Below are 14,893 nucleotides of genomic sequence, written 5' to 3'. Positions count from 1 at the left end.
GGTGGTGTCAACAGGTACGAGGTGTCAGAGGCAGAGTGAGGCTGGCCAGGTGTCAGAACTTGTACTACGGTCAACACACCTGAGTGACTCCGGCCATTACGTCTGTACCGCCACCAACACCCGGGGCCCTCACTGCTGACTTCCACCTGCTGGTCAGGTACAGTGATGGTACAGTGATGGTACAGTAGTGGTGCAGTAGTGGTACCCCACCCAGTAACACTATAGTACCCCTCCTCCCCCCCAGACGTGCCGGGGTCTCTCAGGAGTGACGGTGACGGAGGAAGGATCTCGTCTGGCACTCCTGGCTCCTCCAGGACTCCAACGCCCCCATCACCGCCTACCTCATCACCTTCGACGCTCAGCAGTCACCTGGTGTGTGTGTGTTTACAAGTCATTTTATATTGAGTGGTGTTGGGCAAGGTGGCTGAGGTGGACAACATAACTGTCACCCGCCAGGTGTGGACGGGCCGCAGGAGGTGACAGTAGGGGGGACCAGCAGCAGGTGAGGCTGGACACTGCGGCCAGCCACCACCTACACGCTGACAGTTGTGGCGGGAGAACCGCGTTGGCCGCAGCCCTTCCTCCCCCTGCCCTCAGGGTCAGCACACAAGAGGAGCCCCCAGCTGCCCCCTCAGGGTGTTAACGTGAGTACCTGTGTGGGTTGTGGTGTATACTACAGGTGTTATGTTACAGGTGTTATGTTACAGGTGTTATGCTACAGGTGTTATGTTACAGGTATTATGCTACAGGTGTTATGCTACAGGTGTTACCATGTTGCAGGTGTTGGCAGTGTCGTCTACAGCTCTACAGGTGTCCTGGGAGCCGCCGCCACAAAACCTGACCAACGGCGACGTCCCCGGCTACTACCTGGGCTTTATGCCAGGTGAGTTCCCCACACACCTGGGCTTTAAGGATGCCAGGTGAGCTCTCACACACCTGGGCCTTAAGGACGCCAGGTGAGTCTCCCTCACACACCTGGGCCTTAAGGACGCCAGGTGAGTCTGCCTCACACACCTGGGCTTTAAGACGCCAGGTGAGTCTCCCTCACACACCTGGACTTAGGACGCCAGGTGAGTCTCCCTCACACACCTGGGCTTTAAGACGCCAGGTGAGTCTCCCTCACACACCTGGGCATTAGGACGCCAGGTGAGCCTCACACACCTGGGCCTTAAGGACGCCAGGTGAGTCTCCCTCACACACCTGGGCCTTAGACGCCAGGTGAGTTCCCCTCACACACCTGGGCCTAAGGACGTCAGGTGAGTCTCCCTCACACACCTGGGCCTTAGGACGCCAGGTGAGTCTCCCCACACACCTGGGCCTTAAGGACGCCAGGTGAGTCTCCCTCTCACAATATTGACGCCATTTTGACAATTAACCTGTTCCTCTCACCCTCACTTCCTCACCTCACCTCACCTCTCACTTCCTCACCTCTTATTCTCTCACCTCTCACTTTCTCCCTGCAGTGAGGGGGGGGAGGGGCGTATAACTTCACTACGGTGGGCGTGGAAGGCGTGGGCGTGACTACAGCCACCCTGGCAGGACTACGCCCACACGCCCGCTACGCCGTCGTACTGCAAGCCTTCAACTCTAAGGGCGCCGGACCTGCCTCACCTCCCGCCCTGGGCACCACCCTACACGACAGTGAGTGTGTGTGTGTGTGTGTGTTCATCTTATACCCACACACTTAATATAACGAATCACTTCACTTCACTTCAGCTGCCCATCACCACTTCCTTACACTCTCGCCTCCTCTCCTATAGCACTCTCTCACTCTCTCTCACTCTCACTCACTCACTCACTCACTCACACAGAACCGAGTGCTCCTCCCGGTCACGTGACATGTGAGAGTGTGACGTCATCAAGCCTGGTAGTGACGTGGTCGCCTCCTCCTCCGTCACAGGAACGGCGTCATCACCAACTACCGCCTGGCTTACTCCCACGCCTCCTCCCACGGTGAGTGCCTCCTGCCATGGTGACTGCCTCCTGCTGCGCCTACTCCCACGGTGTGAGGTCCCTCAAGTACACAGACACATACAGTATAGTAACTTAACATAGTGTGTTCCTCTGTGTTAGGTCACAACTTATTATTACTCTTAAATGTTTCTCAGTAATAATCACCGTTGTTCAGCTCGTAGTGTGTTCCTCTGTGTTAGGTCACAACATATTACTCTTAAATGTTTCCAATATCACCGCACCACCACAACATATTACTCTTAAATGTCAGAAATCACCGTGTTCAGCTCGTAGTGTTCCTCGGTAGGTCACAACTTAATACTCTAAATGTTTCTCAGTAATAATCACCGTTGTTCAGCAGTGTGTTCCTCTGTGTTAGGTCACAACTTATTATTACTCTTAAATGTTTCTCAGTAATAATCACCGTTGTTCAGCTCGTAGTGTGTTCCTCTGTGTTAGGTCACAACTTATTATTACTCTTAAATGTTTCTCAGTAATAATCACCGTTGTTCAGCTCGTAGTGTGTTCCTCTGTGTTAGGTCACAACATATTATTACTCTTAAATGTTTCTCAGTAATAATCACCGTTGTTCAGCTCGTAGTGTGTTCCTCTGTGTTAGGTCACAACTTATTATTACTCTTAAATGTTTCTCAGTAATAATCACCGTTGTTCAGCTCATAGTGTGTTCCTCTGTGTTAGGTCACAACTTATTATTACTCTTAAATGTTTCTCAGTAATAATCACCGTTGTTCAGCTCGTAGTGTGTTCCTCTGTGTTCATTTGCTGTGTTCATCTGATATATTTCTTGTTTTCGTGTAATATTTCTAAGTCTTTATCTGAATTACTTATACCCTGTTATTGTGTCATGTGTCAGAGTGTGGTGTCAGGTAGAATAATGTGTCATGTGTCACAGGGAGGAGTGGCAGCGTGGTGTCAGAAGGGTTGAGAGCCACAGTAGCTGGTCTGACACCTTGGACCAACTACACGGTGACTGTGGCGGCGTCAACCAGAGCTGGGGAAGGTGTACACTCCCACCCCCTTGTGTGTACTACTGACCAGGACGGTGAGTTACTACTACTACTACTATGACGATGACTACTACTACTACTACTAACCCATACAAGTAATAGACAAGTGTTTGGTCAAGCAGAAACAGTCGTAATATTTTAACAATAATGAGAACATAATGTTATTGTTTTTGTTGAACGTTGTTAATTGATATAACACCTCCTACCTCAGTAACACCTCCTCCCTCAGTAACACCTCCTCCCTCAGTAACACCTCCTCCCTCAGTAACAGTAACACCTCCTCCCTCACAGTGCCAGAAGCGCCGGCGAGGGTGAAGGCAATAGTGTCGGGTCCTCGGGCAGCCGTAGTGTCGTGGGCGCCGCCCGCACGCCCACACGGGCGTATCAGCCGCTACACCGTCCACTGGGAACCAGCAGGTGGGCGTGGCTCCGCCCACAGCCGCCGTGTGGAGCCTCACCTGACGCACCTGACCCTACATGACATGTCTCACACCACACACCAGGTCAGTACAAACACCTGACCCTACATGACCTGTCTCACACCACACACCAGGTCAGTACTAACACCTGACCCTACATGACCTTTCTCACACCACACACCAGGTCAGTACTAACACCTGACCCTACATGACCTGTCTCACACCACACACCAGGTCAGTACTAACACCTGACCCTACATGACCTGTCTCACACCACACACCAGGTCAGTACTAACACCTGACCCTACACAATATTATAGGTGTGTTTCACAGGTGTGGGTGAATAACAGGTGTGTCTTACAGGTATGGATGAGTGACAGGTGTGTCATACAGGTGTGGGCAGTTAACATGTGTCGAACAGGTGTGGATGAGTGACAGGTGTGTCTTATAAGTGTGTGTGAATAACAGGTGTGTCTTACAAGTGTGGGTGAGTGACAGGTGTGCCTTATAGGTGTGGGTGAATAACAGGTGTGGGTGAGTAACAGGTATGTCTTACTGGTGTGGGTGAGTAACAGGTGTGTCTTACAGTTGTGGGTGAATAACGGGTGTGTCTTACAGGTGTGTGTGAGTAACAGGTGTGTCTTACAGGTGTGGGTGACGGCGTCCACCAGGATGGGTGAAGGTCCCGCGAGCAGCGTGGCCGTGGTCAAGCCCACACACACAGGTACGTCCATACGTACACATGTACACTATGTTTACATCTACACACGCACATGTTTGGTGATTATATTAATAAATCGTATAAAAGCGACACACGCCCACTGTCAGTACCTGTGGGTGGTGGGTGGGCGTGAGTATCACTATAACACACGCCCATAGTGGCCGCGGGCGTGTGGTCGGTGGGCGTGAGTATCACTATAACACACGCCCATAGTGGCCACGGGCGTGTGGTCGGTGGGCGTGAGTATCACTATAACACACGCCCATAGTGGCCACGGGCGTGTGGTCGGTGGGCGTGAGTATCACTATAACACACGCCCATAGTGGCCACGGGCGTGTGGTCGGTGGGCGTGAGTAACAGTATCACTATAACACACGCCCATAGTGGCCGCGGGCGTGTGGTCGGTGGGCGTGAGTATCACTATAACACACGCCCACAGTGACCGCGGGCGTGTGGTGGGTGGGCGTGAGCATCACTATAACACACGCCCATAGTGGCCACGGGCGTGTGGTCGGTGGGCGTGAGTATCACTATAACACACGCCCACAGTGACCGCGGGCGTGTGGTGGGTGGGCGTGAGTATCACTATAACACACGCCCACAGTGACCGCGGGCGTGTGGTGGGTGGGCGTGAGTATCACTATAACACACGCCCATAGTGGCCACGGGCGTGTGGTGGGTGGGCGTGAGTATCACTATAACACACGCCCACAGTGACCGCGGGCGTGTGGTGGGTGGGCGTGAGTAACATTATCACTATAACACGCCCACAGTGACCGCGGGCGTGTGGTGGGTGGGCGTGAGTAACATTATCACTATAACACACGCCCACAGTGACCGCGGGCTTGTGGTGGGTGGGCGTGAGTAACATTATCACTATAACACACGCCCACAGTGGCCGAGGGCGTGTGGTGGGTGGGCGTGAGTAACATTATCACTATAACACACGCCCACAGTGGCCGAGGGCTTGTGGTGGGTGGGCGTGAGTAACATTATCACTATAACACACGCCCACAGTGACCGCGGGCGTGTGGTGGGTGGGCGTGAGTAACATTATCACTATAACACACGCCCACAGTGGCCGCGGGCGTGTGGTGGGTGGGCGTGAGTAACATTATCACTATAACACACGCCCACAGTGGCCGCGGGCATGTGGTGGGTGGGCGTGAGTAACATTATCACTATAACACACGCCCACAGTGGCCGAGGGCTTGTGGTGGGTGGGCGTGAGTAACATTATCACTATAAATATCACAGGCTTGTGGTGTGGGCGAGTAACACACTATAACACACGCCTACAGTAGCCGAGGTGGTGGGCGAGTAACATTTGTTTATAACAGCCACGCCAGTGACCGCGGGCGTGTGGTGGGTGGGCGTGAGTAACAGTATCACTATAACACACGCCCACAGTGACCGCGGGCGTGTGGTGGGTGAGCGTGAGTAACAGTATCACTATAACACACGCCCATTGTGACCGCGGGCGTGTGGTGGGTGAGCGTGAGTAACAGTATCACTATAACACACGCCCACAGTGACCGCGGGCGTGTGGTGGGTGGGCGTGAGTGACATTATCACTATAACACGCCAGTAATCGCGGCGGTGAGTAACATCATTATAACACGTCGCGGTCACTGTGGGCAGTCGGTGGGCGCAACACACGCCACCTGCGGCCGCGTGTGGTGGGTGAGCGTGAGTAACAGTATCACTATAACACACGCCCACAGTGACCGCGGGCGTGTGGTGGGTGGGCGTGAGTGACATTATCACTATAACACACGCCCACAGTGGCCGAGGGCGTGTGGTGGGTGGGCGTGAGTAACATTATCATTATAACACACGCCCACAGTGGCCGCGGGCGTGTGGTGGGTGGGTGTGAGTAACATTATCACTATAACACACGCCCACAGTGGCCGCGGGCGTGTGGTGGGTGGGCGTGAGTAACATTATCACTATAACACACGCCCACAGTGGCCGCGGGCGTGTGGTGGGTGGGCGTGAGTAACATTATCACTATAACACACGCCCACAGTGGCCGCGGGCATGTGGTGGGTGGGCGTGAGTAACATTATCACTATAACACACGCCCACAGTGGCCGCGGGCGTGTGGTCGGTGGGCGTGAGTAACATTATCACTATAACACACGCCCACAGAGGCCGCGGGCGTGTGGTCGGTGGGCGTGAGTAACAGTATCACTATAACACACACCCACAGTGGCCGCGGGCGTGTGGTCGGTGGGCGGGAACGTGACGGCGGCTTGGAAGGAGGACGTGAGTCTAGCGTGTGGCGCCGTGGGTGTGCCGGAGCCTGACCTAACCTGGACCCACCAGAGGAAGCTGATCCCTGTTACCCATGACAGGTGAGTCTCACCCATGACAGCTATGACTCACCCATGACAGCTGAGTCACACCCATGACAGCTGAGTCTAAACAGGTGTGACAGGTGTGCATGATAAATAATTGTCATTATCACACCTGTTACAGATATACCAAGAGGTTTGTTGTGAGGCTGAACTGTGTTACTGTGATGATTAACAGGTCACAGGTGTACACAGGTGGTACAGTACACAGGTGGTACAGTACACATGTTGTGGTACACAGGTGGTACAGTACACATGTTGTGGTACACAGGTGGTACAGTACACATGTTGTGGTACACAGGTGGTACAGTACACAGGTAGTACAGTACACAGGTGTTGTGGTACACAGGTGGTACAGTACACAGGTGGTACAGTACACAGGTGTTGTGGTCCACAGGTTCCGGGTACAGCCAGACGGGACTCTCACCTTGGCAGACATACAGAGAAGCGACAGCGGCCACTACTCCTGTACCGCCACCAACCACCACGGCAGTGACGCCGTCACCTACAACCTTACCGTGCTAGGTCAGTGTTACGTGTGTGTGTCTCAGTGTTACGTGTGTGTGTCTCAGTGTTACGTGTGTCTAACAGAGAGTTATATAAACCTTATATGTTAAGATAATAATAATAATAATAATACTAACAACAAACACATGACCACTACAGTGCCTCCGTCAGCACCTTCCCTCCACGTGACGGAGACCACCGCCTCCTCCATCAGGGTCCAGTGGAGTGTGGAGGACACGGGCGGCGCCGACCTCCAGGGAGCCACACTCCACTACAGGTGAGTGTTGCCTCCTCTACTGTACTGTACTGTACTGTGTTGTACTGTACTAGACTGTACTGTACTGTACTGTGTTGTACTGTACTAGACTGTACTGTACTGTACTGTGTTGTACTGTACTAGACTGTACTGTACTGTACTGTGTTGTACTGTACTAGACTGTACTGTACTGTACTGTGTTGTACTGTACTAGACTGTACTGTACTGTACTGTACTGTACTGTACTGCACTATAATATACTCTACTGTGGTGCAGAGGTGAGGAATAATGGTGCAGCAGCACAATAACTATGGTGTTGTCACCAGGTCAGCGGGAGGGGAGTGGGTGAGGGCGGAGGTGGACGGTGATCAGCGCTCCTACACGGTGACCAGCCTCAGGTGCGGCACCTTGCACCACTTCTACCTCACGGCTCACAACCACATAGGTGAGCACCACACCTGTAACACACCTGGCACACAACAACGTAAACAAGACTTAACTCACCTTCCTAATATGTGTTAAGTACTGTACAGTATGTTGATTTATTGTTTACATGCTGTGCCCCGGCAGGCAGCAGCACGGCCTCCTCAACAGAAGCGGCCCGCACTAAGGGCCGGCCACCTGAGGCGCCGCCACAGTTCCAGTTCGTCACCAGCAACAGCTCGCAGGCGACGCTGTACCTGGCGCAGTGGGGGGACGGCGGCTGTACCATCACCCACTTTAGTGTACAGTACCGCAGGGACTCCTCCAGGCACTGGACCACAGGTAAGGACCACAGGTGTGGACCACTGGACCACAGGTGTGAACTACTGGACCACAGGTGTGGACCACTGGACCACAGGTGTGGACCACTGGACCACAGGTGTGGACCACTGGACCACAGGTGTGGACCACTGTTAATTTTACCATTGTTTACATTGTATTATTAACTTTTATAATGTTTTAATCTCTGTTAGTAATGTTATTGTATGATCACTATATGGTGTTATAGTGTACAGTGATCACTATATGGTGTTATAGTGTACAGTGATCACTATATGGTGTTATAGTGTACAGTCATCACTATATGGTGTTATAGTGTACAGTGATCACTATATGGTGTTATAGTGTACAGTCATCACTATATGGTGTTATAGTGTATAGTCATCACTATATGGTGTTATAGTGTACAGTGATCCCTATAGGTGTTATAGTGTACAGTGATCACTATAACTGGGTTAAGACAGTCTCGCCTCTTACAGTTGGCAGCGAGATACCGCCCGCCCGCACCTTCGCTGTGGGCGGGCTAGACGCAGGTGGCCGCTATGAGCTGCGGGTGACCGCCCACAACTCTGCAGGAGCCACACCCGCCCACTACACCGTGACCACACCTGGCCAGGGCCTCCCAGGTACACCCATGTTTTGTGTCTTGACCTCACACTACAACCACGTGTTGTGTCTTGACCACACACTACACTCTTAATGTTGTGTCTTGACCTCACACTACAGTCTTAATGTTGTGTCTTGACCTCACCCCACCCCTTCACTAACCACTCCCTGGTTCCCCAGGAGGCGCGGGTACGGGCGTGGGCGGAGGCGTGTGGGGCAGCGCGCCCTCCACCTCAGGGGCGTGGCAGGACCCGCGAGTGTTGGTCCCGGCCGCTGTCTCCGCCATGGCGCTGCTGCTGACTGTGACCACTGTGTGTGTCTGTGTGAGGAAAAGTGAGTTGTTGTCCTCACTGTGTGTGTGTGTGTGTGTGTCATTGTGTGTGTGTGTGTGTGTGAGCAAAAGTGAGTTGTTGTCCTCACTGTGTGTGTGTGTGTGTGTGGAGCAAAAGGTTGTTGTCCTCACCTGTGTGTGTGTGTGTGTGAGCAAAAGTTAGCTGTTGTCCTCACTGTGTGTGTGTGTGTGGAGCAAAAGTTAGTTGTTGTCCTCACTGTGTGTGTGTGTGTGTGTGAGCAAAAGTGAGCGGTTATCCGCCACTTGTGTGTGTGTGTGAGCAAAAGTTAGTTGTTGTCCCTACTGTGTGTGTGTGTGTGTGAGTTAGTTGTTGTCCTCACTGTGTGTGTGTGTGTGAGCAAAAGTTAGGTTGTTGTTGTTACGAACCCTCCACCCAGCACTACGAAGCACGCCATCTATTGTCCCTCATGTACCCAGGCACCACGAGCAACGCCATCTAGGGACGAGACACGAGTATGACTCCGTCTTAGTTACCACTCCGAGGTTTCCTTTCTCCCTATCCTGGTTGTTATGTCACCTCCTCAAAGTCTCTTTGTCAGCTCCACCTGGAGGAGAGAGCACTCTGGTTCTGGGAAGTGACCACAGGATCATCTATCCTCCCAAAACCTACGTGCAGTGACCACCACCGTCTCTACAATACTCAGCATTACTCGTCAGCCATCTCAGCCTCACTTAAGTACTAGTATCTTGTATTAATTTCCCACGTCCACTTTGCTTTTGAGATTGTTTTATGTTTATTAATATGTATATACTGTTAATGTTTAGGTTAAGTTTGGTTAAGGGTAATTTATAAGCTGAATATTTTGTTAAGGGATTTATGGTACTCTATTATATACAACGAAAACTCGCATCCTTTGTCTACCCTTTTATAGTCCGATTGTCTTTGTTTTGTTTTTTTATTGTTGTTACCTGTTGGGATCTGGGTAGACGTATAACTATATTCTAAATCCCCAACTCGTAACATTGTCCTCACTGTGTGTGTGTGAGCAAAAGTGAGTTGTTGTCCTCACTGTGTGTGTGTGAGCAAAAGTTAGTTGTTGTCCTCACTGTGTGTGTGTGTGAGTTGTTGTCCTCACTGTGTGTGTGTGAGTTAGTTGTTGTCCTCACCGTCTTTGTAAGTCACTTAACAACACTTATACTTTACTCATAAGTCACTTACACTTCCTACTGTCATGAGTCATTAACTTTGTTGACTCAGTGAGTCATCTGTCACGGTGAGGTGACAGGTGAGGTGACAGGTGTGGTGACAGGTGAGGTAACATACCCCCCTCCCCCCACAGGACCCTCCAGCAGACCCTCACAGAAGGAGGTGGCGGACACGGAGGAGGAGGAGAAGACGACCCTACAGGCGCGGGAGGACGTGTACACCACCGTCAGGAGGCCCGCGCCCACGCCTCCCCACCAACACGACAACACTGGTACTGTGACGTCACTCTTAACACAACAGCTGTAAACTACCGTGTCCTTAGCTTGTAAACCAGTAAATGTAAACAATATTGTTTACAACTTTACCACCATACATCTGTAAACAACTTTAGTTCACACCTCCAAATACCTATAAACACCTTGGTCCAGCCCTCAACATGTGTACCTCAGACAGATGTTGGTCCGTTGGTCCAGCCGTCACACAGATCTTGGTCCAGCCTTCAGATAGATGTTGGTCCCTTGGTCCAGCCTTCAGACAGATGTTGGTCCCTTGGTCCAGCCGTCAGGCAGATGTTGGTCCCTTGGTCCAGCATTAACACTTGTCTGCGACACAGCTGTCGCTGCCTGGCGGTGTTGTTGTGGTAGTCAAGCTTCATATGGTGGTCACTATAAGTTTTAACTCAGAGGTTCTCCTCACCTACAGGAGACTACAGCGAGGAGGACCTTTACCCCTACGCCACGGCCACCTTCCAGATGGGCGGAGGCAGCCCGCCGCCCCCTGCTCCGCCCTCCCCGCCCACACACGCCCACCACCCACAACCACGTGGGCAGAAGGCCTTCACCGCCCTCGTCTACCAGGCGCCGTCACTACACGATGTTGACTCCCCCAATCTGGTAAGATGCCGGTACCTGTACCACTACCAGGTACAGTACCAGGTGCTGTACCACTACCAGGTACAGTACCAGGTGCTGTGCCACTACCAGGTACACTACCTGATGCTGTGCCACTACCAGGTACACTACCAGGTGTGTACCACCAGAAGGTACGCTACCAGGTGGCTGACAGTGTTGTTGTTTACACCATCAGCTGACAGTGTTGTTGTTTACATCGAAGTTATTGTTTACAGAGTGAGGTAGACAGCCGGGGGTCAGGTCGAGGGGGGGTGAGCTACGAGGGGGAGCACTACAGTGGGGTGTTGACCCCCCAGGCTGACCCCCGCCCCCCTCCTCACCACCGCCGCCCCCTCAGACACCTCCGGACCAGTAGGTTTGTCACACTCTCTCACCTGTCACCCCCACCTGTCACCCCCACCTGTCACTCCACCTGTCATAACATGTCATAACACCTGTCACCCCACCTGTTATAACACCTAAAACACACTCACCCGTCACCCCACCTGTCATACTCTCACCTGTCACCCCACCTTTCACCCCACTTGTCATAACACCTGTCACCCCACCTGTCATACCACCTGTCACACTGTTTGCACCTGTCATACAACGTCATCTGTTCATACTGTTAAATGTTGTATATATCTTTATTTAATGCACCAGTAGATGAGTATACAAATCGACTCTCTCTCTCTCTCTCTCTCTCCTACAGAATCCCCCGCAATGTCCGTTTCCCCTAAGACGAGGCGTACTCAACCCCAGCAGCAGCACCTTCAGCGCCTACAGCATCTACAACAACAACAGCAGCACTATCAGCATCCCCAACAACCACCACAACCACAACACTACCAACAACCACAGAGTCAACACCAACATCCTCTTCCTCCTCAACACCAGCACTATCAGCAGCCTCAGCATCACCATCAGCAAATTCAACAGCAACGAACTCTACGGCCTGCCTGTCATCCAAGGTACTGATAGCCATTACCACTCACACACACACATACACACACCACTTTACAGGTCATTTTCACTACCAATCATTAAAAAAAGGACACAAAAATATACCCTATTGAACCTCATTCATAAAGGTTAAAAGGTCAATAATGAGGAGAGTACAGGTGAGATAATACAGGTGTGGAAGATTCATTCATAATATTGACTGTTTTGTTTACAATCTGACTTTCATTCATTCTCTTATTACAATGTTTACTTCCAGGCAGGTGTGAGTGAGAGGAGGTGGGCGTGGTCATCCTACACACAGGTCAACAAAGAGGTCAAACATCACGCGTCATAAGAGGTCACTACAGCTGTGACCTCCTCCTTCTCTTCTTTAGAATGTCACTGTGTAAACAAGATCTTCCTGGAAAGTGAAATGTCTTCCTGGATGAGTCAAGAACTTCCTCGACAACGTGTGATCTTCCTGGACATTAAGAAGTCTTCCTGAATCAGACAGTTCTTCACGTGGACGGAACGTATCTGTCTAAGAGTACATGTGCGTGTCTGTAGGAGTGTATGTGCGTGTCTGTAGGAGTGTATGTGCGTGTCTGTAGGAGTGTATGTGCGTGTCTGTAGGAGTGTATGTGCGTGTCTGTGGAAGTACATGTGCGTGTCTGTAGGAGTGTATGTGCGTGTCTGTAGGAGTGTATGAGTGTGTCTGTGGAAGTACATGTGCGTGTCTGTGGAAGTACATGTGCGTGTCTGTAGGAGTGTATGTGCGTGTCTGTAGGAGTGTATGTGCGTGTCTGTAGGAGAGCACGAGTGTGTCTGTATAGTCCTTTGGTAATGTCTGTGTGTCTGTTAAATATAAAGAAATTAACAATCACCCGTGTTAAAAATGTTACATAATGGACTGTGTTATTTCTGTACAATTGCTACAAGTTGTTGAATATTACAAGAGAATATTGAATTAATGTTTTATGTTAATGTGAGCAAGATGGTTATGAGGTATATGGTTTTAGAGGAATATTGATGGATAATAACATAAAAAAATATCATGTTTGAGTGAATTTGTTGCTATCGTTGAAGACTGCAGTTAAATGTTGCACGTGTTGCCTGTCTGCGATGTTGATATAAATATGTTGATATCGAATGTGTATATAAAGTTTTTGGGTGATGTTGATAAATATTACAAGATGAACAAGAGCTGTGGTGAATGTGTTAGTTTATTGTGGAAATTGGTGAATAATGTTGCTATAAGTTGTTGAGTATTGCAATAAAATGTTGCATATGTGGCTTTGTGTATCTCAATATGTGCAAGATGTTGACAAGGTATATGGCTTTTGAGAGATACTGATGACTACTGAACGATTAACAGTTACGAAAACTGACTTAAATTGTTGCCAAAAAAATAAACATTGCAGTAAATGTTGCATATCTTGCTTACCTGTTATCTCAATGTATATAGATGTTAATAATGGATGTTTATCATTTTCTGGAGAGATGTTTTGATGACAATGTTAAAATGAATGGCTGTGTTTACTGAGGGAACTAATTGCTACGGATTGTTGAAAATTGCAATTGGATGTTGCATATATATTGCTTAGCCTGTTAATATAAGCAAGATGTTGATAATGTTGGTTATAGTTTCTGAGAGATGTTGATGGATGTTCAGGTGATAATTGTGATGGGGAGGTGAGGTGTTGCTACAGGTTGCTGACGATTGCATTATATTGTTGCACCTCTTGCTTTGTGTGTTATCCTAACCCCTTGAGTACGATAATTTAAACCCTTGAGTACGACGACTTATACCCTTGAGTGCGACGACTTATACCCTTGAGTACGACGACTTATACCCTTGAGTACGATGACCTAACCCCTTCAATAGACTTAACGTATTTTTGGGTCAATATCTAGAACATGGTATAATTCTCGTGACCTTAATATCCAAAGGTCGAAGGTTCGGGGTCAATTAAATAAAAAATTAATAAAAATTGGTGAAAAATTTGATTAGTAATGAGTGTAAATTTATATATATACACCTGTACACATCCTCAAAGACATAACTTATACAATACAGGAAGACCCCTTGTTAAATATATATATACAAACTGGTGTGTTTATATACAATTAGTGATATATTTAGATTTTGTAAGTATATATATATAGGATATGAAATTATAGACGTTCGTGTGTGATATAGGTTATTTTATACGATATATAACTCATGAGCTATTATAGATGTTTGTGCTTATAGCTCTTTTAATATAGGTGATGAAGGTGATACTGTTTAGGTCATCTGTCTGTCTGTCTGTCTGTCTCTCTCTCTCTCTCTCTCTCTCACTGGTCTTAAGGTGTTGTGTTGGGAAGGTAAACTAACTAGCATATTGAAGGGTTGAAGGAAGGGACAGTGTATATGTTTATTTGAGGTCCAACAACAACAACAACAACAAAAACAACAATAACAACAACAATACAACATCATCAACAACAACAACATCATCAACAACAACAACATCTTCAAACAACAACATCATCAACAACAACATCAACTTCAACCAAAAAAAAAATACAATTCAAACCACAGCAAAAACAATAACAACAAAAACATCACAACAACAATTTACACTAATAAAACGGTATTATGTAACATTTTTGTATCTTTTCTGTATGAATTTTGTAACATACAACTGTAAGCATGAAGTCCTGTATGGCACTGTAGTATTAAATAATATAATATGTATAATTCATGTATTCTACCCGATACATGAAGATTACTGTAATGGCATGAATTTCCAAACTACATAATTTCTGTATTTTATATATGTATTTTACCAATTACAAGACTCTAGATATCTAAAGCATGCTGTAAGTATGCTATGTATCGTATGTATAATTTATGTACAGCTCAAGCATCATACACCAGATACAAAAAATCCGGTGTATATTACATTTT

General features: G+C 48.9%; 1 protein-coding gene across 2 annotated transcripts; it reads left to right on the top strand.

Moving 5' to 3' along the window:
- Nucleotides 1-942: 942 nt before the first annotated feature.
- On the top strand, nt 943-14,406 carry LOC121856431 (Down syndrome cell adhesion molecule-like protein Dscam2). Of its 2 annotated transcripts, XM_042352028.1 has the most exons (18): nt 943-956; nt 1,464-1,641; nt 1,812-1,953; nt 2,867-3,016; nt 3,273-3,484; nt 4,049-4,124; nt 6,334-6,478; nt 6,876-7,003; nt 7,145-7,262; nt 7,568-7,686; nt 7,812-8,006; nt 8,483-8,629; nt 8,790-8,942; nt 10,242-10,379; nt 10,811-11,001; nt 11,235-11,370; nt 11,711-11,969; nt 12,218-14,406. In XM_042352028.1, the coding sequence occupies exons 5-18, from the start codon at nt 3,464-3,466 to the stop codon at nt 12,225-12,227; spliced, it is 1,836 nt and encodes a 611-aa protein (XP_042207962.1). In that variant the 5' UTR covers nt 943-956; nt 1,464-1,641; nt 1,812-1,953; nt 2,867-3,016; nt 3,273-3,463; the 3' UTR covers nt 12,228-14,406. The 2 variants fall into 2 exon arrangements, with proteins under 2 accessions (XP_042207962.1, XP_042207963.1); XM_042352029.1 differs by lacking the exon at nt 12,218-14,406 and having other exon boundaries at nt 11,235-11,374; nt 11,711-11,849.
- The last annotated feature ends 487 nt before the right edge of the window (nt 14,407-14,893 follow it).

The sequence above is a fragment of the Homarus americanus genome, unplaced genomic scaffold (genome assembly GCF_018991925.1).
Source record: "Homarus americanus isolate GMGI-L3 unplaced genomic scaffold, GMGI_Hamer_2.0 scaffold23919, whole genome shotgun sequence".
NCBI lineage: Eukaryota > Metazoa > Arthropoda > Malacostraca > Decapoda > Nephropidae > Homarus > Homarus americanus.
This window is presented reverse-complemented; position numbering and strand designations above follow the sequence as displayed.